We start from the raw sequence: 25,921 nt of genomic DNA, 5'->3' as shown, positions 1-25,921 counted from the left end.
CTGTACACATTGTTATATAGTCGGCTTTGTTTAAAAATACATTTTCCCATGCCTTGCTCATTAACAGCAGTACCCTAAAGACTATCAAGAGGTAGATTTTGATTTTACCATAGTTTACCTCAGGGACTTGCAAATACATAATGCAGCAACCTGGTGATAATTGAAGAAAAATAGGTGATAGTGACATGTTTAGTTAAAAAAACACTGGTTTCCCATGGGCTCTGGTTATTTGAATCTCGTGCTCTAATCACAGAGCAAGCAGTTTTAAACAAAAAGCTGTGTGCATATGCTGACAGCACAAGACAAATAGAACATTAAAGGTGCAAATGCAAGAATTAATGTTTAATCTATTATTCCATTTCTTTTCAGTACAAGTCTAGGGCCATGATGAAGCATTCAAAACATTAGGATACCGACAAAGTCTGCAGAGAAAGATACTATCAGTAGCATGCAGAAACAGTACTCATTATTACTTTACGCTGTTTTTACAAACACTATCCATCAGCATGTAACCGACGATTCCCAAGGTCTGTCTACCTGCACTAAAGAAAATGCATCTTTGAAACAGCAGGTGACGGGGTCTCCAGGTTTAGCATTCTTTCTATTGACTACTTAGATGCGGGCAGACAATATCAGCCTCTAGCAGGTATTCACATAAAAAAACATCTCGACAGCATCAGTGCACTGAGCAATCCCAACTAGAATGCTTGCAGCTCATGTTTGTTTGCTGTTGACACCCCTACAGTGGCTTTTCTAATTGCTCAGAGACTTCTTTCCTGACCTTCAGAAGTCAGACCTGCCAAGCTCGTTGTTCTACAAGCACATAACTGAGGAGGCAGCCTTCACCTTAAACAACGTGCCACTGATTATTTTTCATATACCAAGCTGTAAACACATAAGCTGGTTCCGATAGCAGAAACCATCCAAGTAGGCTAACAAGTAGCTACGTGTTGTCCAGTGTACACTCCTAGAAAGTAGGTCAAGCATTTCTCTGTCCTCAAGAGTACAGTGCTCAGATTTTAAGAGCAGATAATCTTTATCCAGGGCTGATTATTTTTTTTTTCCTTTCAGTACAAACTTTTAGTTAGGAGAGTTAAAGTACAAGCTCTATGCCACTTGGTTTCCTGTTCATCCAAAACAACCTTCCCATCTGTATTTACATAAGGTTTGAACATGTGCCAGGTTCTAACAGATTTCAAAAACAGGTGAGGGAAAAAAAAAAAAAGCAAAACAAAACCCAAAAAAAACAGGTGAAAAAAAATGTTAGCTACTGCATGAATTCAAACTAAGAAACCAGTTTATAAAGAAGTTTTCTTAGTGAAACAAAGAAAGACATCAGGATAAATCTGCTAGCTGGTAGCATGGCATGAGTAGATAGAAAACACGTTCCCTAAGCACTTTAATATAAGCCTATCGCTTTTCATTTGGCTACGTACACCAAAGCTTGCTGGCCAAAGAGTTCTAACGCCTTCACACTCCAGGAAGCTCTGCGCCACAGCCGGGCAGGCTCACCTTGATGCCAAGAGACATTAGAGTGAGACTTGGGTTCTCCAGGAGAACTCGACTGAAATGATAAATGCTTTTTTTCCCCAACTGCTAAACAAACTCCAAGGTACTGTACTTAAACCCATAAAACGCAAGACATTTAACCCACAGATCAACCCTTTTCTTTTTTCATTAGTATCAGTGAAAACAGATTAAGCCATGAATGAGTAAGAACTTAGGTTCTTGCTTATCAAATCTCTGAAAGACAAATCTTTAGCCTACAGATATTTTTCAACAAAATGGATGTAAAAAGGGAGACCTGATTCATTGGTCTCTTGACTAGGAAGATATTTTAAAAGATATTTAACTTAAAAGAAGTGATAATAGATGCAGGATAATGAAAGAATGGCTACAGAGCATTGAATAATGCTGAAAATGCTGCAGTTTGGGGTTATTTGTTTTTGCTTTTTAATTCAGGACAGCCTAAAATGAATTGTAGGAGGAGAATCTTGGAAACAAGCAAACAAACAAATAAATAAATAAATCACAGAAGCCAGCCAGCCCTATTTGATGACCACTAAAACAGCTTATTTAAGAAATTAGTCTGTTTAGTTGGGATTTTAAGTACACATGGAACTGGAAAACAAAGACACAACATAAACTTTTAGATTAGCCCAGTAACTAAGAATATGCTTTTTGTTACCAGACTCAAAGAAACCAGAAGACTAATTTCATGAATTATATCGTATGCAAAATTACAGGAGTACTTCAAAATAAATTAAAAGCTATAAAAAGAACAGCTAATGTGAAATAAAAGCCAGCAGATGACAAAACAGTCTTCTTTAATCCAAGAGAATCTAGCTCAGTTACTGCAGGCCATTTCTGACAGCATCTCACAACATCACTTTTGAGATTCAAGAAATCAGATGTGACTTCCTTGTGGGTAGCCTTCTTGCCTCTTATAATCCACTCAGTCAACAATTGTCCTAAACACAAACAATTAACAGCTCTGAATAATGAGGGCAATAAAATGGGTTACGAATTACAGAGCCAAGAATATAAAAATTAACACTTGGAAGGAAGATTGAAATTGTGCTCCACTCCTGCCATTCACAACTGCCCCAGAAATGCTGCATAGCTCATAGCATACCGCAAGCCTCCCCAAGCATTTATGCAGTGTTCTGAAATCTGAAATGATAGTCAGCAGACGACAGAGCAGAAGTACTTTTGAGTCCAGATAAGCTGCATAAGGTGAAGGCTGAGGATCAGGTTAATGCAGTTGCACCAACTGACATAAAACCTTATAGTCTTTATGTCATTTTTTTCCTATTTTGAGCTAGTTTTTAAGATTTGAAGATGTTGGGATGGGTTTAGCTGCATGACTTGTAAGCCCAAATTAAAACACAGAGAAGCACTTTTATTCCTAACGCCCGTATTGTTCAGCTATCTCAGGTTTTATAGAAACAATCTACCAATATCAAAGAAGTGAATAATTTAAAGTGTTCAGAAGCATAACCGTATGAAAGGTCTTTTCATTTGTACTGCTTACAAAGAGGCTATATGTTCCAACAGCAACAATGTTGGAACTTAACTTACAGATTTTTTTTTTTAGTTGCAATTTTAAGTAAAAACCTAAGAAAAATGGTCGTTAAATTGCAAAAGATCTGAAGGAAGCTCTTGGTGTACCTTTAATTTAGTAGTAAGGTGCTATGGGTTCAAATGCCTCTTGAAAAATTCTACTTGTTCACTCACTGAAGTAGCAGAGGCAACTTTACCAAGCAAGAGTCATCAACTAATCCAGGTGAAAGAGTGAACATGGGTGTGGACTGGTTATTAAGAGGACAAATTAGGAAAAAATTAGAAAGCATAAGTTATTAGGAAAGCATTATGTAAAACGACTGAGAGTACAGTTAAACACTACATAGCTGTAGTTCCTTTATTGCTCTGAATGTATCAGGCTCTCAGCAATTCCCAGTTTCTAAGTTCAGAGATCACCAGAGGACAGGCAAGTTTTTGAAGTTCTGTCCTGAAAATGGAATCCCTGATAGAGAAGCATCCAGCATATGTTTGACATTCTGCAGTTGATGGGAGCTCAGTTTAAGATATTCTGCAATTGGTATATTGCAAACATCTATACTGATAAAGAAAACTTTCAAACTTCTCTGCATGAGAAGGGTTGTGCTCAGTATGCACATGAGCACACATTTTATGTTTTAGTAAGCCGAGCCAAGTATAAAATACTACGTCAATTTCAGCGAAGAACTGCATTCTCAAAATTGCTGACATTACCTTGACACGCAAAATAAAGTTATATCACATTAAACTACTTCACTGTATCTCATCCTGGCACCACAGGCATTGCTCTTCTATGAACCATCCCATTTGGGTGCTTTCTTTTAAAAACTAAAACATAACAGGAACTTAACTGGTTAATAGAAACCCCACGCATTCATTAATTTTGTGTGAATCCTGCCTGTGCTCAAAGGATACCTTAAATTAACTCACACTAAAACATTCACTATAAAATGTCACATTTGATATAGTATGATTCCTAACTGTATTGTTTTTAACTTCAAATTCCTTCTGATTTCAAGCCTTTTAGAAATAAGCACATTCTGCACCACTGGTGAAGCAACAACATCAACTCATCTAAACTACGTGGGTTATGATTCAAAAGAATTTGTAGCTTACTTTCAGTGATCTTAAATTACCTATTAAGCTAGTGTTTTAGCATTGGATAGTGGTCGGTATGTTTTAATACAGGCATTCAACCTGACATAGCAAGTTGTATTTTAGATCACCCAACAACAAGAAGTTTGAAAAATGTGTTCTTAACAGACTTATTGTGTAACATTTAATTTTCAGATGAAGATTAAATAAGGCAGGGTTTCTCAAACAATGGTGTGATATACACCCATTTGCAGAACTACGTAGCAGGCTGTGAAGAATGATAGCTGTGGGTTTAGTTCTATCACTACAGTATCTATTTCACGTTATTAAACAGTTCCTAAGCCCGTGGTTACGTAGTCACTTGGTATTATTTCTCTTTTATCTTTTTCAAAACAGTCCTGTGAAGTAGAGCTCTTAAACCTGAACAACCTACTGAAAAAAAAACAGATGCAACTTCCACAATCAGAGGATACTTCTAGCTGCCAACCATTTTCTGGACAACAAACCCTTAAGTTTGCTGAATACTGTTCTGGCATACATCAGCACTGCCACTGAGAAAAGTAGTGTTGCATCATCCCTCTTATCACATCTGCTTATTTCTGCACCCATTTTTATGACAACAACAAGTTTGCTTACACAGTGAATTGAATGAGTAGTTAGGCAGGCTGATAAACACACAGCCAAATCACTTCCCTATCCTGACCAGCAGTGTGACCAACAGGCCCTTCTAGCCCAAATGGGAAAATTAGGCTTACGAAGTTCAAACCTGTACCTGAAATGCAGCATAAAAGCCACTGTGGCGCAGCTAGCTCCATTTGCTATTTCCAGCAGTGAACTGCTGTAGATACTAGGGCAGCTTCCTCACTGTTTCCTGTCCACACAAGATAAACAGTTCTTCAGAAGCCAACTCAAAACAGAGATTAGCATCAGGGTACTGACATAGCTAATAGCTGTTTACTATCTTTATTAAGTTAACTAGAAGCAGGTTGGACAGCATTAGTAAATTAGATAATTAATAATTTTTCTAGACTGTACTCTAACAAAGTTTCAGAGAGCAAAGATTTTTCATACAAATACTTCACGCTGAGGTCTCAGAAGTACTCTGGCTGTATGCCAATAGATCACTGTACCTGCCCAAAGTCTTAATGAACTATTTAGTATAAAATTAAAAAAAAAATAGGGTTGAGTTTTCCGAAGCTCAAGCCTCATGCTAACTGAATGCTTTAAAGTTTCACTGGCTGTATTAAAGTAAAAATACACTTTGAGAGTCTATGGGCTAAATCAAAATTGTTTAAGTATTTTGCACAAATGTTTTTCTACCTTATTACAAACTAATTAGAATATCTGATGGAAAGGTTTTAATGTTGTCATGATGATACACATCACTTAAATAGTTTGTCACAATACGCCAATTCCAATTACAAAAAGGCAATCCTCTTCACACTTTTATCCAAACGGTCATTATACTTTCTTCAAAAGTTACTAAACATACTGTACATATTAAAACACAATTCATTTGATCTTTCCTAATTCACTTTTAAAAGAAAAATGAAAACAATTTTTAAGAACACATTCAAATTCATTAGCAGGACTTTGTGGACTAAGTTTATATCTTGGCAACTATTCTCTCTTTGGCAGGAAGTGTTGCATGTATCACAGAAAACTACCAAAATCCTGATATATAGACTGGTTTCCCTTACATTATATTTCCATTCAGCTTCCTCCATTAATGGAAAATTTATCCCTCAGAGCACAGGGACTTAGAAACAGTTCCACATATAAAAGTAAGTATCAACAGCTTCTTTCATGAGTAACAGTAGCTGTTCTCAAAATCTTTTTAGACCTGCTCATCTATGGCCAGGTGCAACTAAGATCCTGAAAGTGAAAGAAAAGAATTTTTAGACCTCGTTATTGCCGGTACTGTTAACTTCTTTTGAGGATTTTCAGCCCACCTTATTATCACAGAGAGAATGCACAGGCTACGCCAGGAGCTCTGTTTTACAAAGAGTATTATGGAGTCTTTACCAACGACAAGATGAACCTGCTCAAGCAGACAGAAATGTGGACTGCTCCCAGCAAGAACAAGTCTGATCCTCCCTGCATTACCCTTTTAAGTCATACCAATCTTTTTTTGCCAAATAATTTTCAGCTCGATCAGTTCCCAGATACTATTCCTTGCATAGTTCTAAGACTACTTGCACTAGCACACAGAAGATGCTGGGAATGCTGTCAGGCCTGTTCCCCACTTTGGTAAGCCTAAATTAACCGTCAGCCAGCTGTTTCAGAGTGGCAGCATTACAATGGAACTTCACTGTCTTGTAACTTCCCTGGAGATTTAACTACAAAGTAGAGAGGTTTACATTATGAGGAGCCTTTGCAATATTCTACTCTGCAGTTTTGTTTATAAGAACAATTTAATAGCAAAGACTAATGATAGCCTGTGAAGCTAAAGCAGAGACAGCAGCAGTGTGACTCTCCTTTAAATAATAAAATTTCTTGGACTAAAATCACACCCTAAAATGTGGTCTTAAGGACAGGAATTTAGGTTTTTGGTTACTGTTCTACAGCAGTTGCAAATACAATGCTAACGCTAACCTTTTGGGAACATGCACTAAAATTCAGTCATTACAACATACACCTCCCGTAGCAACACTTCATTCCCTGAAGAAATTACTTGCTGGCACAGAAGGAACAAACACTCCAAACATGGACTTGGAAGACCTGGTTTTACCTTTTTTTCTCTGTCAAGCTTCCTATGTTTCTAGATATGGACAGCAATTATTTAGCAAGTGCTAATTACTTAAATTTTGTTTTAAATCACTAAACAACCAAGGGCATTACATATTCCTAAAAAAAAAATGTTAAGACAGTGGTGCTGCATGGGACAGAGTTGCACAGAAACAAAGATACAGACAAATATTTTAACGTACTTTCACTTCCTTCTTAATTATAAAAAAGAAAAAAAAAAGGAAGATCTCTCTATTTCAGAATTGCCTAGGTAACATCTTCCTATTATACTTCAACTGCTCACACTGGATATCTAACTTCTCTACCTGAGAAGTTCCAGTCAGAAGTTAAATATAAGGCTAAGCAAATCTTGTAGCAGCAATCATGTTTTTCCCATGTCAAATAACTGCTAAATTCCACAGCTGCACAGAAAACAAATGCCATTTTACTACACATCAAACAACACTTTGGGGGCCAATTTTGTAGTTTCAAATGCAATTTGAAAGTGTACTTTTCTTTAATTAAATTTGTTTAGGCAAGGTTTGGCATCTTTTTTGCAAACCAACATGCCAAGGCTGCACTAGCAGCACAGAATCACGTGCCACTCTGTTCCCAATATGTCTGTGTTTAACCTTTGAAGTACATTAACAGTTACCACCAGAAGTTTGAATGAGTGATTACAAGTAACAATTTCACATTTATACTGGAAACCAGAGCAAACACTCCATAGAAACTGCAAACATTACATTTTAGTATATTCTAGTTAAAAACCTAGTGACTTGATTTCACCATTTATATATCACAAAAAAAAAAAAAAAGACTAAAATATTTAAAACAAGTACATGTTTAAAATACCACTAACCTTCCATGAGCATGAAAATCTAGGCGCAAGAACTGATCTTCGTGCGATACTGCTCTTTTGGCACGCTGGTGTTTTTGGTGTAACAAATCCATATCATAAGACAATCCTTCATAATGTCTAATGTATTTATTTAGAGGATTTCCATACTGGCCTGAAAAGAGAAATAAGGAAAGTTTAGCATGTCTGAGAAATTATTAAGGTAACAACCACATTACAAAGCTTGACACATCTGTGGAGCAAAACGGTGACAATGAGAACCTGACTCCCACACACAACATACATTTTGGTTTTCTTTTTTACCCCCTTTTATACCTCACATTCATTCTACTGTGGTCCCACAGACTGAATGCATACTTGCAGCTGGAGTGCAATAGATGGACCTTGAAGGGCATCTTCCACATTAATTTCAATCAAAACTACTCCAACAATGCAAACTACATTGGGAATGCTTGAGACATGTCTCAGAAACTCACTCCTGATCCAGACATGAGTAGTGTTAACAGCTTAGCCCCTTTCTTCTGGTTCCCTAAAAGAATTATACTTCTGTTTTCACTCTACTCTCACTGCACTGAAACACCTGCTCAGGTTTATATTCTAGATGCCAGGTAACCAGGAAAACTAAGAGCAAATCATGCCATCTAGCAATGTGTTGTGTATTACATGGAACATTCTATCAACTAGAAGAGTTGTGTTACAGATGCCATCACCAAGGACGCACACTGAGTTCAGTCTATTTTGGATACTTCTTTTTAAGATAGGTTCATGGTTGGACTTGATGATCTTAGAGTTCTTTTCCAACCTAAATGATTTTACTATCTTATTAGTTAACATAGCCCATGCAATCACAGAACTGTATGCACAGTAAATTGACAGCACAGCGTGTATTCAATGCGAAGTGTACTTTCATATCCCAACAACAACCAAAGCCTCCATCCCCTGCTGCTGCACATCCGGCTGTGCTTCTCTTCACAAGAACAACACTTGACTGCACTTCCATATCAAAGGCCTGCTCTAAAACACCACACATGGAAAATATTGCATCTGCTTGCCAAAAGTAAACACAGACTTGGGGAAGGAGCTGAGAGGTGATTCATTAAATGTGGTCAGAGACCAAAAAGATAGTTAAAATTCAAACAGTAGAATACAATGTGGAAGAAAGAAAAAAAAAAGTAGATCACTGTGGCTTTACAACAGAGGTATGCATATAGGATTTCTTTTAGTTGTTTTTACATGCTTTCTGAAAATATTTTTAAACACTTTCAGTATTTAAGATATCCAATCATAAGAAGTTACTTAGATACCTATATCTAGAATCTACTACAGTCAACAGCAAGTTTGCTTCAGTGGTTCTGGTTTCAAAGCCAGATTATATGTGACCCACATTGTATCCTCTTTCTTGAGGTACTAAACACTGAAGCCTGGAAAGAGTTAAGCTATCAAGTAACATATATTGTTTCAAACATTCAAAGCCTAGTTGTATGTTTTGATATATAACTTTTATCAGTAGTTAGCATGTAAGCATTCGCCCGGTTTGAAACAAAGGCTTCAGTATCCCATATACTTTATACAACTAATGTAACACTAACTTTTCTCTTGTAACTCCACAGAAGCAACTGTTTCTGAAGAACAAATCAAGAATTCATTACAGAAACTACTTTGTGAATCACAGCACTCAAAGGTAAGCCTGCAGTTATCATGCAAAAGTATTTTTTTACGCAATCTGTAACAATACATTGCCAAATTTATTCCTAGAGGGAACATTTTAGAACTGTTCAGTAAAAATTTCTATACAAGTTCTTTCTTTTGCTAAAGCATATTCTAAAACTTTAGAAGGTGTTTTGCTGAACTATTTGTTGTTCTCGAAACAAGGCAGTTCTGTCCTTTCAATGCACTGAGATGTAATGTGGTGCTACAAACATAAAGTGAGTACAGTAAATGCATGATCATTGTTTTTACTAGTCATAGCACATCACCTTTCACAAAAAGGACACCATTTCAGTTGTCAACAACTTCATTTATGAAGAGATTGAGCTGACATAAACCTGAATTGTCTATTGAAAGCTACAGTATAAAAACGCAGTCTTAACTACAACAAAAAATTAGAACATAGAACTTGTAAGTTGCTATTTTTTCACTTCCAGGGTTAATCAGTAATCTTTACACTTTTCCTGAATGGAAAGTATAGCATTTGTTTAAATATCATAGCATCTACATTGGTATAGCATTATCTACTACTATGTTCTGAAGTTTGGGCAACCAAAAATCAATAGAATAACATTATGCACCAGTTTCTGCTTTAGGGTTGTATTTTTTTTTCTTTTTTTTTTTTTTTCTTCCCCTCCCATTTTCTGTGGTATTTACTTTAGTCACTGAATGTTGTTCTTAGTTGCATGTATGCATTTGTCCCATTGTTCCTGGCTCCCCACCTAGCTTCAAAGCCTTCCTTCCTTAACCTCCTACTTCAGGAAAAACAGCAGTTCTTTAGTTTATGCCTGATTCAGGAACCTTACACTTGATCTTTTTTTTTTTTTTTTTTTTTTTCCCTGCAGAAATGAAGTACAGCATCTGAGAGATCACATGAAGAGTCAAACCCCCAATTTGCTCCAGAACCATTAATTCTGTATAACACAGTACATCTCATAATCAGTTAATATTATGATAAACCTCAAAGAGAGAATTCTCAGAGATTCCACGCAATATTTCCCTTCAGATACGTATACTGACAAGGCCCAGGCATGCTCAGGGAAAGAAGCATATCCCAAAACTTTGCCTCAGTAATACGATACAAATAGTTACATTTTCACAAGGAAAGGTTATTGTACTAACAGCAGAATTTTGTAAGCAAAATATAAATTTACCTTTTCCTGTATTTATTACCACGAGGTCTTCTTTAAATTACTATAATGAATTTCTCAGCATCTCTATTCCTTTTCAAGGGATTAGAATGTCTGATTTCCACGCACCTCAGAGTGATACAGAAGATGACCAAATAAATGAATACTTCCAAATGCGTCACTTGCATTTAATAGGAACGTGCACAACATGATACGGCCATCTCTCTTTAAAATTCAGGTAATGATACACTGCAGATAAACTCCACTCAAATTTCCTCCCGGTACTGAAGGCCTACATATCTTACTCTTAGTCTCAAAAGTCCATCCTCATCTTGTTTACCAGAGGCTTCTTAAGTGCCCTTGCCATTCACAGAATTTGTTATTTAAGCATGTCTACCTCAGTTCTAATCCCAATAAGAAACTCTACAAAGCCAAAGTTTCACCAACCAGCACGAGGAATACTGGGGGTGAGGAATGTTGTCCCTGTCTGATGTTTCTCCTATCACTTTAGGCTTATTCCCACAACACAAACCAGAAACACCTCCTTGTGCACGAGACTTCTGTACCTCAACCACAATTAGCCTGGGCCCAGTTATTAGATCAGCCTGCTGAACAACATGCATTCACCTGACTGCCAGTACATGCCTTCCTGAAGAGAAAAACTTCCTTCTGAAGAGAAAAACTTCAGAATTAGCTGGCATAAGTTACACAATTGCTGGCATAATTAATTGAAGTTTTAATTTTAAAATGAATGTAAGTCTGGAATATGATATGAACACTCCTTGAAAATGTCAAAACCAAGGAGTTTGTATGCTGCAAAGGTGCACGTTTCTGTGCTCTCTCAACACAGGACTATTTAACAAGTTAAATTATCTTCAACTTTTCTTCAACTTTTCAAGTTGTGGTAGGCAACTACTACTAACGCCTTCTTTAAATTACTATAGGCTTTTTTTTTTTTTTCCTTCAGCATTGCAAGGTACTTTTTAAACAGCATCAGACACCTAGAAAAAGGTTTTAAAGCAGGACAGCTTCCTGAAAGGCCCCAAAACACTTTGCACCTGCTCCAGGCCTCGTGGTCACCCGGAAAGCTGAGGCTGCCCTCAGCTGAGTAGCATAGTTTGCAAATGTGACAAGAGATTGAAAGACTGTTGATACTAAAAAGCCTTACAATGTTATTTCTGCTAAGCAAAAGTTAAAATAAAACAAAGAGAACCCTTCTGCTAAAGCAAAGTTATACACATTCTGCAATCACACAAACTTTCCCCCAAACTAAAAACAAACATGCAAACATAAACCCCAAACCCCACACCTCCTTTTAAAGGCCCTCATGGTACGTACTTGCCACAAGCACTCTCCCCTCTTAAAAAAACAAAGCAGCTGCCCGCCACACAGGGCACATGCCATTGCAGAGCCTTTCTGAAGATGGCCTTCAGACAGGGCTGAAAGCAAAGTTTCCAAATGAGTGTTAGCTTTCATTTCCAGAAACACGCATGATGGTAACACTGCAGTAGCGCCCAAAGTCTCGAATCGATTTGTGATCTCCTTTAAATAAAACCAGCTACTAATCAAAAGTGATTCTCCTCGTCACAAAGGTAGCTCAATGAGTAACTCAGCTTCCATACGGTACGAATTTATAGGATGCTGACGGCAAAAGTTTGTTGAGCTGGAAAGATGACTGTACTTCCCATGCAGTATCTGGTACAAGATGTCTCAGATTCTTTTCTTGCCAGACTCGGTGTTTAAGCTGCACATAAGCATCATCACCAGAGGCATCACAAACGCACCCGCAGACACTTCAGTGCCCTTCCTTGCGGCCCATCGGGCAGGTACAGCTGCTAGCTGCAGCTCCCCTAACTGGAGCAGTCTGTGTCAGAAAGGAAGACACCTATCACAGCATCCAAAAGCCTCGCACCCCAAGAATCTCCTACAATTGCAAGCACACAGACCTAAAACTGGGATGAACTACTGTGATTATTTTGTTGCCATCGAAAAACTATCGTTTTTTGAATTGAGACTTCAAGACATCTATTAAAATAAGCACACAATCAGAAAACCTGCAGTAAGGAATACTGAACCACCTGCACCCAGGTGGAGTTTAAGGGAGCTGTTCTACAAATTTCGTGTATCATGTTGCCATCAGACAAACATCAAAAATGGCACGACACCTTTCCAGGCAACCTAGTGAAACCAGCCACCATTTTACTTTGGGGAAATGCCAGGGCAGAGGACAGGAACACAGTATACAGATACCAGAGGGTAGCTGTGGGATGGCTTTTGAGGCTGACAGGAGATTGATGTATGGACTTGCTAAACTAGATGTTGCTTTTCCCAAGTGGAAAAACCTCCAAGAACAAAGCTTTATTTTCAGGGAATTAGAAATAAATACAAGGAAAGACTCACTCTAAAGAGACTATGCAGAACATTTAGGTAGATGGCCCAAGGTGATAGTCCCTGTAAAAAACCTTGTGTGTGAGGGTCTAGAGCTCTTCAGCAGCCTTTGAGAATTTCATTGTACTTCCTGAACAGCCACTACCACACTGGACACAGGGTGTCAGAGGCACACCCTCTCAGCTCCTACCTAAGCTCCGCACATCATACAAAGGGTGAAACATACCCAACACTGGATTTGAGCTGTAAGCCTCTTGGCACACCTTGAGCAGCTATATATAACTGCTGTTTGGTGGTCTGGGCTAAATGGCTTTGCTGCTCATTCACGGTGTTTATTTTTTTCAAAGATTGTCAAAACTCTTTTTCTTAGACAAAACCTTTGCAGTCTGTGAGAGACAAGCAGAGGAAATGCGTTAGGGAATGTGTAAACCATGAGGACGTACAGAAGTCCATGGGACTGGAAGGGCTGCATCCCAGAGCCCTGAGGGAGCTGGCTGACACCATTTTGAGGCTTTCTATCACATTGGAGAGGTTTTTGGGAGAGGGAGGTTCCTGACAACTGGCAGACAAACATCACGCCTGTGTTTAAGGAGAACCTGAAGATCTATATGCTGGTCAGACTAACCTCAGTATCTGCAAACACCATGGAGGAAATTCACATAAAAGCTCAGTCCACATGCACAAAGATTAGTAATAAGCAGCACTAAAATTTAGCAACACAGGCATCTATTATGTATATCTGTATCGTGGTAAAAGATAACATTTAACTGTCCTTTAAGTGGATAAATCCAGCACACACCGTTCTAAAAGGTGAAGCTTATATTAAGACGCTTAGATTAAGACTTGCACAAGAATGGCAAATAGTTCAAATACAACTCAAGTTTGTTAGTGGAAAAGAAACACACAAAATACAGCATGCTGGACTATCAGAAATTGTTCGGTGCTCAAGCTAACCTACTGGACAACTCTTTACTGCAAGCATCACACTGATTGGCAGATTTGAAGTGCCAGCATTTGATAAAAACCTTTAAGAGAATGATTAATAGTATTTTAATTTAGATAAAATTATCAAAACGTTGTATTTTTTCAAGCTGTTCTGAATTTTTGGTTAATTCTCTTAAAAAAAAAAAAAAAAAGTTCCCTTTACACAGGACACTTGTTGAAAAGTATAGGTAACATTCAAATGTAGTACTTCTGTGCTGAAGCACATCAAAAGCCAGTAATCCTAAAATCTATCTCCCAACAAGAATTTCACTGAAGAATGAATCTAGGCTGTCATTTTGTGACTGCTAGAAGAAGGGCAGATCCTGCCACCCCTTTTCATCCTATTTTTGCTCTTCCCTTGTGCTGGCACTACAGCCGATTGGGATGAAAAATATGTTTTATTTTGGTCGTTAGTTTTTGGTGAAAAAAAAACACACATGCAAACAAAAGCCAAATCAGGATCATTCCCCTTCACTGGAAGCTTGCATCTAAGGTACAGTTAGTACAGCACCACCAGACTAACTGATGTCTGCTTTTTTTTTTTTTTTTCTCCCTTTCTTTCTCCCCATCCCCACACAAGTCTCAACTCTTCCTCCTTACTGGGCCTGGGTCTGCACAACAAACCAACTGAGGTGATATGTCTGGCAGGAAAGCAGTCATTTCTTTCATTTAAATTTGCAGGTTGAATTGGCTCGTCAAGAGGTGGTGAAGGAGAGATGGGAATGCAGGGCCAGGGCAAGACGATGCAGCTCATGAGAGTGGCTCTGCCGTAGCACAGAACTGAACCATTCGAGCCTTCTAAAAGCAATGATAAACTACTGGCTTAGGTTCCTGGGTGATGGTATTTCAAAGTTACTATTTAAAAACCTGATTTTATTTAATTTCCATGTACACTTCTGAAATAATCACCTTTGCCAGACACTGCCTCATCCAGCAGTATAAAGTCCTAAATGTTTTAATTTTAAATCCCAGATACATGCTAGAGGCTGAGTGCTATTTTAATGAAGGGTAGTATTCTTCTCAATCTATAGCAAGGATGCAGATTTAATCTCTCAGATACTGATAGCTCATATAAATACCTTCCTACAACTCCCCCATGTGTCCAGAAAAAAACAGAATTTCTCCCATGCACAGCGGGAAATAGGTCGTTTGATATCCTGCAGCACAAGCCACTACGACACAACTCAGAAGTCCAACACCATCGAAGGGTGTGCTCTACCAGGAAACAATTTGTCATAGATTTGCAATGACGTTCAGCATCTGATCAGCCTAGACAAAGCATGACCACTTGTTAATTCCAAACTTTTTGGGGGTCTCATTGCTTCTTTTCAGTATTTTCTAATACTATTCCCACACTTCTTAAAATCACCCTCAGATTTTATCAGTTATTTCCATTCCTCAAAAGACATGATAATAATTATGTAGTGTTTAATATATTTGCATGCATTCCCATAACATTCAATGAAGCATGCTCCTAACAGTTGAGGAGAATATTGCCTCTAAGGACTGCTTTATAAATGTCAAAATTGCTCATAACATCAGTCAATGAACAGATCCCTAAACTAAGCAACTCTGAGGGTATTGATGAAAATACTGAGATTCACTTCACTTTTTTTTGTTTTTTTTTTGTTAGGAAGTCTGAAAATTCAAGGCACTATATGCTAGAAATTTCAGATGTGTGTATCTACTTAAGGTAAATTCTACCTTTCCCCAGTTTCTTAATAATAATAAAAAAAAAAAAGAAAATTGGCATGACTTTTCTTCTCATGTAATTGAAACTACATTCAAAATGACCAGCTGGAATACATGTTTTTAGGAAGGTTGTATTTATTCACTGGTAGTAAAGAAATAAATTTCTAGAACAGCCCTTGAAGTTATCTAGTATCAGAACCTGACCAAGCATGATCAGGTCCTATCAGAGTTAATCACTGATAACTCTTCTGTTCTAACCATAAGCCATGCAGAGGGTTATAAAGCATCAGAATACAGACATTGCAGTACACTTCATCTGTACAGCAACACTAGTGATTGCTTTTGGTTATGTTCCTTTTCCAGTTTATTTATTTTTTTAATTATGCAAATGTAAACGAATTTACAATCAATTGAAACAGATTTCATTTAGGCATTAAACTGTTTTCTCCTCAAATGAGCCATCAAACAAGTAAACCATAAAAGTTGTGTAGGATCTTAATATTAAAATAGACAAAAATCTTGACTTTGTCATCTGTTATTAACTGTGAACTGAAGTTGCAATCAGTTCTGTTAATCTACCATTATTTAACACTACCCCAAGAATACCACAACAGCGTGTAGACAGGGTATACAGGCATAAAGCCTTAAGTACTTCTGAAAGAATTACTCTGGTATCCCAGACAAACGTTCCAAGCTTAGTGTCACCATACAGAAGTACATTCAATAAAGTACAAATTCATGTAATTTTCAAAATGATTACTATTTCATATGTATATAGCTTAAAATTATACAACTTTAAAGAATATTATTTGGCTTCTAGATCTTTGTAAAACTAGTGAGCACAAGAGGCACCATACACAAACGTAGCACAGGTAGACTGTGTTTTTCAGTTGTTTCCAGGTTGTATTGTTCTTGCAGTAACACTTAAGAACGATGAAGTTGCCTTTTCCACAGACATTACTGTACTCCTAGAATATAAGCGTTTAAATAAAGAACTTTATAGTTCAGCAAAAACATTTGCAGTTGGTAAGAAATTCTAGAAATGTAAGTAAAAGCTAACCGATAATTCTATTACTAAAAAGCGATTTTAATTCAAAAGTTATTTTTTTTTCCTAATTATGTTTAGACTTTCAAAAAGAGGAAAGAGCTTTACAGGTTATTTCTGAGACGCGAACCAGCCAGCGTTCCCAGGTTCCTATCAAGCACTGTTAAGCTTTGTTTAGAGACTGATCTATATTGCTAAGCACTGGCAGGCACGTACTTCTGTTACCCTAAGTGAGGAGCACTTCCTACTGCTGGTAATGTTGAAGGTGTCCATTTTTCTCTCAAAGAAAAAATTAAACGTGAATTTCCAAGATACATTTCATGAACCTGTTCCTACATATCTGGAGTATATGCACGTTACCATGATTTGAGCTGGGAAGCGTACTTGCCTGCTTGAAACTGAACCATGACAACAACTCTCACAACCGGGCAATGAATTCCCCTTTGAGCGAACTCCATGCCAGCACAGTTTAGTTTAGCAAACAAGAAGGCCTTGAGAAGCGTGCCCACAGTGTTACCCTGCGGTACCCTAATAACTGCCTGGAGTTCACGAGGGAAAAGTCACGAGCGAAGCCCTGTGTGCGTGTCCCGTGCTCACACGGCGGGGCGAGCTCCGGCCATGTGCAGCGCTGCTTTTTATCACCCTTACCTCAGCCCGGCCACGAGCACGCCCTGCCCCAGCTCTCTGCTGCCTGTTACCTCCTGACAACGCGCAGCAGGCCCGGCTTTGGGGCCGGATCCCTTTGATAAGCCCCACGCCTTGGCACACTCAGCCGCGGTAAGTGCCAGAGCCAAAGCAGCAGCAGCGAGCCCCTCACCCAGCCACGACCCCACCGGCAGCGCTCGCCGGGCCGGGAGCCCCCCGGCTGCCCCCCCCCCCCCCCCCCCCCCCGGCCTAGCAGCGGGCGGCCCCCCCCGAGCCGCTCCGGGCCCCCCCGCCGCGCTTCCTGGTGCCGGGCACGGGGAAGGGCAGCGGCGGGGAGGCTCCGGGAAGCTCTGGGGCGAGGAAGGGGGGGTTGGGGGAGGGGGGGGAGGCGGCTGCCGGGACGCCGAGGAAAGTCCCGAGGAAGCGCGGCCGCCGGGGCCGGGGCGGGGGGGAAGCGGGGAAAGTCCCGGGCCGGGGCTGCGGGGAAAGGGCCCGGGCGCGGCCCCGCCACGGGAGCGGCGCGGCCGAGGCCTGGCACCCAGGCGCGGCGCCCCGGGGCGGGGAAGGGAAGGAAGGGAAACAAGGAAGGGGAACGGGCACCGGGGAGAGCCGCGGCCCCGGGCCGGGCCCCGCCCGCTGCTCACCTCCGGCGCCCGCCGCGCAGGAGCAGAGCAGGAGCAGCGTCCCCGCCAGGTCCATCTTCGCCGGGCCCAGGCCCCGCCGCCGCCTCCTCCGCCGCCGCCGCCGCCGCCTACCCACAGCGCATCCGCCCCGGTCGGCGCCGGGATGGGGAGGGAGGGGCGAGCGCCGCGCCTCGCTCCGCTTTGTCCCCCGCCGCGCTGCCGCCCGCGGATCGCCTGGCAGCGCCGGCTCGGCTCCGTTCAGCCCGGCTGCGTCGGGTCGGGTTCAGCTCCGCTCCGCTCGGCCCGGCCCGGCCCTGCCCGGTTGCCCCCGCCCCGCTCCCTCCGCCCGCCCCCGCCCGACGCCGCCGCCGGAGGAGGGGCGGGGCCGCGGGGCTCGCCCCCTGCGTGCGGGAGGGGCGGGGAGGGGCGGGGCGGGGCGGGGCGGGGCGGCCGGAGCCTGGCTCAGCGGCGCCCCCCGGCGGGGGAGGGGAGAGGCGGCCGCGACCCCCGGGCGGGCCGGAGCCGCCCCCGCTCCCCCTCGGCCCCCCTGCTCCGTGCCCGGCTGGCCGGGCCCCGCGACCCCCGCTCTCCGGACGCCCCCCTCTGTGGCGGGGGCTTTCTGACGAGCTGCGCTTCGCGGTCGTGCCCCGCGTTCGTTGCCCGCTCCGTGTAGCAATGAGTCCCCGCTAACGGCACCGGCCGACTCCCGAAGCCCTTCCCCTGGCGCTTTGTTTATTTACTTCATTAAACGCGCGTCCTGCAGCCGTGTGGGGCCAGCCTGGAGGTTCCTCTGCTCTGCCAGGACCTGGGGCCGGCACCCTGCTCACAGCAGCCCGGCTCCCGCACCGTGTCACTTTAGGGACTCAGGAAAAGAACAAATTTGGGGCAAACCGCTGTTTTCCCAGGAGAGCCTCCCTTCGTCTCCAAACTCCCCCGAAAAGTTGTGCAGGCGCGTACGCAGGGAGCACCGCGCCAGCGAAGGCGCCTCGGATGCGGCGGCTGAAGTCGATGCAACAATTCGCGGGGAACCCAGCAGGGGAACCCCGAGCACAGCGGCGGGAGGGGCGCTGCCACCGGCCCCACACCGCCCCTCGCAGCCCCTCAGCGCCCGCTGCCGCCCCGCCCTCGGGGCTCCCCCCTGCCCCCGGCGGCCGCCGCCCGCCCCCACGTCCCGTCGGGGCGGAGCCGCCGCCGCTGTCATGGCGTCGCGGGCGCTGCTGGCCGGGGAGCGGCCGCTGCGGCGCCGGTAGAGCGCGGAGGAGCCGGGCATGGAGGGCCTGGCGCAGCCCCCGCCGCCCCCGGGCTCGCCGCAGAGGGGCGGCGGGGGCGCCGCCGGGCAGCTCCTCCTGGAGGAGGCGGCGGCGGGCGGTGGCGGCGGCGGGGCCGGGCCCGCTGAGGCGGGCGGCGGGCGGCGCAGCCCTTCCCCGCGGCCGGCCCCCGCGGCACCCCGGCCGCCGTCTCCCCCGCGGGCCGCGGAGGACGCGGGGCCGGCGGAGCCCGGGAGCCCCGGGGCGGCGGAGGCGGAGGCGGCCGGCTCGGGCTCGGGCTCGGGCTCGGGCTCGGAGAGCGGTCCCGCGGGGGCCGGCCCCGGGAGCAGCGGGGCGCCCAGCCCGCCGGGGGAGGAGTCGCGCAGCCTGGAGTCGCTGGAGTCCTTCTCCAACCTGCACTCCGGCTGCCCCAGCAGCTCCGAGCTCAACAGCGACGCCGAGGAGGCGGCGGCGGCGGCGGCGGAGGCCGCCCCGGGGGGCCCGGCCCCGGAGCCCGGCGGGGAGCGGCCCGCGGCGGGCGCGCAGCTGCTGCCCGCCTCCAAGGAGCGCTTCCCGGGCCAGTCGGTGTACCACATCAAGTGGGTCCGCTGGAAGGAGGAGAACACGCCCGTCATCACCCAGAACGAGAACGGCCCCTGCCCCTTGCTGGCCATCATGAACGTGCTGCTGCTGGCCTGGAAGGTAGCGGGGCTGCGGGCGCTGGGCGGGGCGGGCCGGGGGCTGGGGGCACCGACCGGGCACCGCCGGCAGCCTGCGCTCAGCCCCTGCTGCTCCCAGCACGCACAGAGCTGGGAAATGAAGGGCAGGGGCTGCGGGCGGGCTCTGTGCTGCCGGCACGCTGCTCGGGGGGTGCTGGCACACGGGGGCTCACGGGGTTGTTGCCTTACTGCAGAAGTCAAAGCCTAGGCGGTGCTTTTCTAAACGCCGTGTTGTTGGCAGGTGTGTCGGGGTTTTTAGCAAATATTTCCAGACATAGCACTGAAAACTTAGGCAATGTTTTTGGAAGATTGATTCTGAAGCGAGGTGTATGCAGGATTTAACAAGTCCAGGTTTGCGATAGGGATGTGCTCGCAGTTACGTGGCAGGGATTGGAAATCAGGTCGTGACCAAGTACTGCTGAGACCTGGAAGTTCTGGTGTTCTGCATAACCAGCGTGGATGCGACTTCCTGTACTCTGAGAATAACTTCTAAATATTTAAAATAGGCGACTAGAACGTAAGGCGTAATATAATTGTTAGCGTTTACAGGTAAAATGGAACGTCAGTTGGAGAAGAGCTGGTGAGCTGTGTGTATTGCAAAACAAGAAGGGGTCCTTTTCAAAAAAGACTTATAATTCAACCCCAAAAGATTGACGAGATGATAGAATGAAGTTTTAGGATAGGAAAGCTTTATGAGAGTGGTTCTGATGTTGTAGTATGAAGGGGAATAAATTTGGTATTGGAGGAGTAGGAGGCTGATCACAGGTATAACAGGTGATAAAGAAGAAGACCAAAATTAAAGCAATAAGAAGAAATTTGTTCAGAAGTGATTTTTCAGAAGATTAGTGATAGGGTGTGTGTTTTGGTTTGTTTTCTAAGTTGATGTCCCTGTACGCTTTCCTGAGCAGAATAGCTCATGCATCAGGAGGAATGCTGTGGACTCAGACTCTGTAATATTGATATTTAGACATTGGTGAAAGCAGTACAGGGCAGTTGTGTGACTACCTCAAGAAGGTGTGAAGGTCTTTATAGACTTCAGTATTTAATGCTTTCTTCTTATGCTCCCTCTTTAACGTGTAGAGATGAGTACAGGGCCTTGGAGAGCTTGTTCTCTATCATTAGTTGTGGTGGGGTTTTGAAAGAAGTGGCTGGTTTGAGGATTTACGTTTTTAACTGTCCACTTAATGAAAGAATATAAATGGGACTGCGCTGTCCTTGTTGTTTGCTCTTAATTTTTGAGAGGTTTTCTTCCTTAGCATTCTTCCTTCCATTCCACAATTATATAATAACTTTCTTCTGCTGTCCTCCATGCAGAATTCTATCTGACAGTCTGCTTTGATCAAATATTATGTTAGCAATAATTAATGTGGTATCAAATTTTATGAGTCGGTGGAAATCAAAATGCATCTTTGGAGTGTCCTTACACTTCTTGTTGCTAGCATTACCGAAAGGGTTTTCTATAATTCTATCAGTTTGTATAAAACCTCAGCAGAATTTACATGATTTGCAGACAGACAGCAATTCAGCAGTTTAGGTGAAACTGCCAATATGTGACTATTTATATGCTTCAGTGTTTTCTTGTTAGTTGGTTGTGTATTTCCCCTGCCTGTAATTGATTCTCCTAATTAGCGCCTCTCCAAATTAGCCTTTCTTTTCCCCAGTTTATAGTCAAGAACCATGTTGGCATTGTTTGGAGTGGCAAGCTTATTGGCAGCTCACCTGCACATCATTGACAGTAGCCAGCTACATACCAAGGCTGAGGATGGACATCCACATTCTTCTCCCTTCTGAACCAAGATGAACACTAGATTGGGTCAGGTAATTATAATTTGGGAACAAGGGAGCAGACAAACAGTTGAAAACAGGCAAAAGCAGAGCGAGAATACCATAGCGCGTGTGTTAGATGAAAAGGAATTAATGTGGCAGGGGAAAAAATGCAGTAAAAAAATGAGATGAGAATGGGGAGGAGGGAAAATAACTTGAATAGAGTATAACGATGTAAACAGTTACACTTTAGTGCCTCTTCCCTGTATCCACCACTAACCTTCCTTCTTAGAACTCTGTCATGACAAGGTTGAGTGTTGTGGTCAAGCTGTAGGTAAATGTGGTCTCAGATAATGCATGGAAGTTCTCAGAGTTGAGAAGTGTTACAGTCAAAATGTTAGTTTTTGTTTTCATAATTATTTCCCTTTGGATGTCCAATTATATGGACATTGCTTATCCCAGAATGGGAGTGATAGTTTTGAGATCCAGTACTACACGCAGAAGTGAAAGTTGAATTTGGATTTTTGTTTGTGATGAGTTGCACACAATCAATTTGTTTAGAACTAAAATTTACCTTTACTTCTTAATAATGTAAACCATAATCATGGCACTATTTGTACCTTAACCTCAAATATATATTAAGGAGAACTCACTTTTTCCAGATGTTTCAGTGCCTCAAAGTTCAAGCTTCTTACCCCTATGCTAGATTATCATTTTAAATGTTAGCAGGTGTGTGTTCTCCTGTCTGTGTCCCAATTCCCCTCTGATAAAACATGTTATTATTATTTTGAGATAGCATCTCTTAACTCAGTGAGGGCAATAGGTAGGATATTAATTTGCTTAAAGGATTGCAATAGCTACGATACAGGAAGACCTAATAGGTATTGTACCTTAAACACGTCATGTACTCAAAGTATTTCTTCCTAGTGGTTCTTGAAAATCTTGTTCATTACTTGAGCAAGATTCTTCTCTGTTCTTAGTCACTATTCAGTTTTTACTATGTCTCAGGGGAGGTATTTTTGAGATTAGATTTAAGATCTTTATTTAATGATGCAAGCATAATTGAAAATAATTGAGTATTGCGCCTATATGTACTTGGCTGTGAGACAGTGGCTTGGCAATACGTGGGTTTTTGGAAATTCCGAAATAGTAGCAAGGATCTGGATGTACAACTCTGAGGTGGCAGATTGTACGAGTTGCGCTTTCAAATGTTACAATTATCATTGTTTTTCTCTTGTTTCTGCTGACTGCCTGTATAGCCTTTAGGAGCTAGAGCTGATGAGTTGTTAAAAAGAAGTTACAGAAATGCTCTAAATCAAAGGAAAACAAAAGCAGTATGAGACCAAGTTGAAGAAGTAACTGTTGTGCACAACAACGTGGAAACCATTGAGGCTTCTGTGATGGAAATCATAGAATCGTGAATGAAAACAAAATGAAAAAATGACTTTTCAAGAAAATCATGAAATGAAAACAAAAGTAGAGCATTGAAAGAAGCATATAATGTGTATGTCAAAGCATGAGTTTTCTGATACAGAGCAGCTTTGGATACAGTCTTTCAGCTTGCTTAAAACTGCAGACTGCTCAGTTTTCCTTCAGGACTGTGGCTTGCTGTGTACTTGAGCTAGCAATGTGAAGCTTGCTTTTCGAAGTACCTTTTGTGGTATTTGTTAGACGTAGTCCACAAATCTCTGATCGCTTCTGGCATTGTATTAGACTGCAATTTTGGGTGGGGTTGTGGAATAGCCCTCGTTAAGATTTACTGTATGGTGATTGTTGGATGCTGAAAGCTTAGTAAATGTGCCAAGGAAGTCTGTGAACTTTAACAGAAAGCACAGAAACTACATATCTGAAATAGGCAACACAACACGAATCATATTGGAACATAAAATAAGCCTAAGGGAAAACATATTTAAATAGAAATATAAATAATATTAATGAAGTCTTGGGAAGTGAATACATAAGGAGTATCTTGTTCAAGTTTTTGTATAGGAGAATAATTCTAGTAGTATATACTGATATCATCTTTAAAAGTGTTATAGATCACAGCCCTCTTAACAAATGGAAGGTTTTAAGAGCGACAGTACCTGCATGCCTGGTTACACAAAACTGTTGGTACCTTTCAGAACCCCACGAACTCCCAGTTAGATGGCTGTAGCAGTTCTGTAAATGAATGTTATATAACCACTGATGCTTAGGTGTATCCAAACTGAGGTGCAGCGAAGAGAGAGAGAGTAAAATAAAAACTGCTAGTTAGAAATTTTTAGTGTTAAGTTCTTGTAAAAATGGCCTGTTTCTCAGAGGAGCTGCGCACAGTATGCTCCTGCTGATATCCATTTGGTTTGTTGGAGTCTGCAGTGGCAGTGCCTAGTTTGAGGTCTGGCATTGGCTCGTTACATGTGTTCTGCTTTTCCTTTTTACTGAGCTAAACCTTCTTATGGCCAGAATTTGCACAGATTGCTCAGATGAACTTGCTCAGCTTCTAAGATGAGTTGCCAGTGAGTTTCTGATGAATGCTCAGCAGGCGCCTTGGCAGCTTTCCTCTGCATCTGTGAGATGAGTTGAGCTTGCAGATCAATGGGCCTGTACTTGTGCATTTTCCAGGACAGGAAGCCTGCTCTAAGGGACTGAAGGAACCCTGTTTGAGAGGGGAGATGTGAGATTACCAGGCGATAACACACACTATCAGGCTATGAGTTTCTGAAGCTTTTCCTGCAAGGCAAGAGCTATATGTTTGTAGGAGATACTCATCACCTCTTGCTGGCGCAGACTGAAGCTACCCTTACCTCTTCCAGAACACTGAATTGAGAGAGTTGCATACTGTAAATAAGTATGTTTTGAGACTATGAATAATAGCCGATTAGAAATGTTTATGGTCCCTTTCTTTATGCATAGTATTTACAGAAGTTTAGCTTCAGTGCAGAGCTATATTACTTTTTTTTTGGGCCCTTCTGAAGTGTTGGAGAATACAGTTGGAATTATCTCAAGGCAGTATTATTTCATTTCCCAGTTTGTAGTCTATTGCATAGAAACAGCATAGGTTTTGCCAAACAAACTGTTCAGTATGAAAATTTGTTTACCAACTGTTTTTTAACTGCAAAAATGTCTCAACTGTACCTCACATAGTTGGTTAAGAAAGACATTTATTTTATTTTTTTTTCCCCCCAACTCCGGAGGGTTGGAAGGAAGCTCGAATGAAAACTAGGCAAGGTTGGGGGAGAGATTAGGGAGGAAGACAAAGAAACAGCAGTAAAAGGGTACTGGAACTGGGTGGGAGCTGAGGAAATGCATTTTTCCTAAAACATGAAAGTAATGTAAAATCCAGCAACAAAGCATGAGCATGTATTTGTAAATTTTCTGTCCCTCCAAAGTGTTGTGGACCACAGCTTTCACTACTACTGCTTACATTGTTTTCTTCTGTTGATTCACGTGGAGCATGGCTGTGGTCCTGCGTGATTTTTGTCTCCCCACTTTAGTTTTAAGGTATTTTTCTTTCCTTTTTCCTCTTTGTTGTGTTGTCTTTCCTGTAGTTCAAGTGTTTGCAATGAAGCCCTAAACAGTCAGGAAATGTCGTGTTTTCTGTGTATCAAGGCAGTTCTGTTCAGAAGTACTCATGACTGTTGGAGCCCAATTAGCCCACTGTAAAGGTGTGATCGAGGTCTCATGAAACATGCACTGCCTAAAATTATGCTGTAAATCAATCCATTATCTTTGTTTAGCATTTAATTAAGCTGTTAATTTTGGTATTTATCTTGTTAAAACATCTGACTGGGAGATTCTGCAGATACGAGCAAAATTACTTTGATTCAGTTCTTCAGTTAAAAATTAAATTCCTAACCACCGCGGTTTGAGGGAAAATTGAGATTTATTAACCAATAACACAAACACATCCCTTAATCCATAAAGTCTGAAACAGTAATATATTTATGCCATGAATATGCAGAGTTTAAATATGGGCAAACCAAGTAATTATGCTTTATAGCTGCTGTTTGTAACGTAGGCATGCTTCTAGATCCTCAAAATTGACACAGAGCAGAAATCCCCAAGTAATGCTGGCTGAGCTGATGCATATGCTTAAAAAACAAGCAAGCTATCTTCAGTCCTGAAGAAATCATAACATTAGTCCTGCTAATAGTTGAAGTGGCGTGATAATTTTTCTTGATGTGATGTTGATACAACTGTGCTGTTTGTAATCCCAGGACTGTTTGGGGTTTAGGTAGTCTCATTCATTCTGTTTCG

At 42.3% G+C, this 25,921-nt stretch overlaps 2 protein-coding genes across 3 annotated transcripts in view; one reads left to right on the top strand and one right to left on the bottom strand.

Annotated features, from left to right (window-relative positions):
- The window catches only part of ADAM10 (ADAM metallopeptidase domain 10), a 47,817-nt gene extending 29,507 nt beyond the window's left edge, over positions 1 to 18,310 (bottom strand). Inside the window, exons 1-2 of the mRNA XM_068695555.1 lie at positions 17,977 to 18,310; positions 7,745 to 7,895 (exon numbers count right to left, since the gene is read on the bottom strand). Coding sequence (XP_068551656.1) covers positions 7,745 to 7,895; positions 17,977 to 18,031 — 206 coding nt within the window. The 5' untranslated portion in view covers positions 18,032 to 18,310. The remainder of the gene's footprint in view (positions 1 to 7,744; positions 7,896 to 17,976) is intronic.
- Positions 18,311 to 19,116: 806 nt separating this feature from the next.
- Positions 19,117 to 25,921, top strand: part of MINDY2 (MINDY lysine 48 deubiquitinase 2) — a 28,674-nt gene continuing 21,869 nt past the window's right edge. Inside the window, exons 1-2 of one of the 2 annotated variants that reach the window (XM_068695558.1) lie at positions 19,766 to 19,904; positions 21,583 to 21,739. In XM_068695558.1, coding sequence (XP_068551659.1) covers positions 21,719 to 21,739 — 21 coding nt within the window. In that variant the 5' untranslated portion in view covers positions 19,766 to 19,904; positions 21,583 to 21,718. Of the gene's footprint in view, positions 19,905 to 21,582; positions 21,740 to 25,921 lie in introns of both variants that reach the window. The other variant, XM_068695557.1, reaches the window with a different exon arrangement.

This window comes from Anas acuta, chromosome 12, assembly GCF_963932015.1.
Source record: "Anas acuta chromosome 12, bAnaAcu1.1, whole genome shotgun sequence".
Lineage (NCBI taxonomy): Eukaryota > Metazoa > Chordata > Aves > Anseriformes > Anatidae > Anas > Anas acuta.
This window is presented reverse-complemented; position numbering and strand designations above follow the sequence as displayed.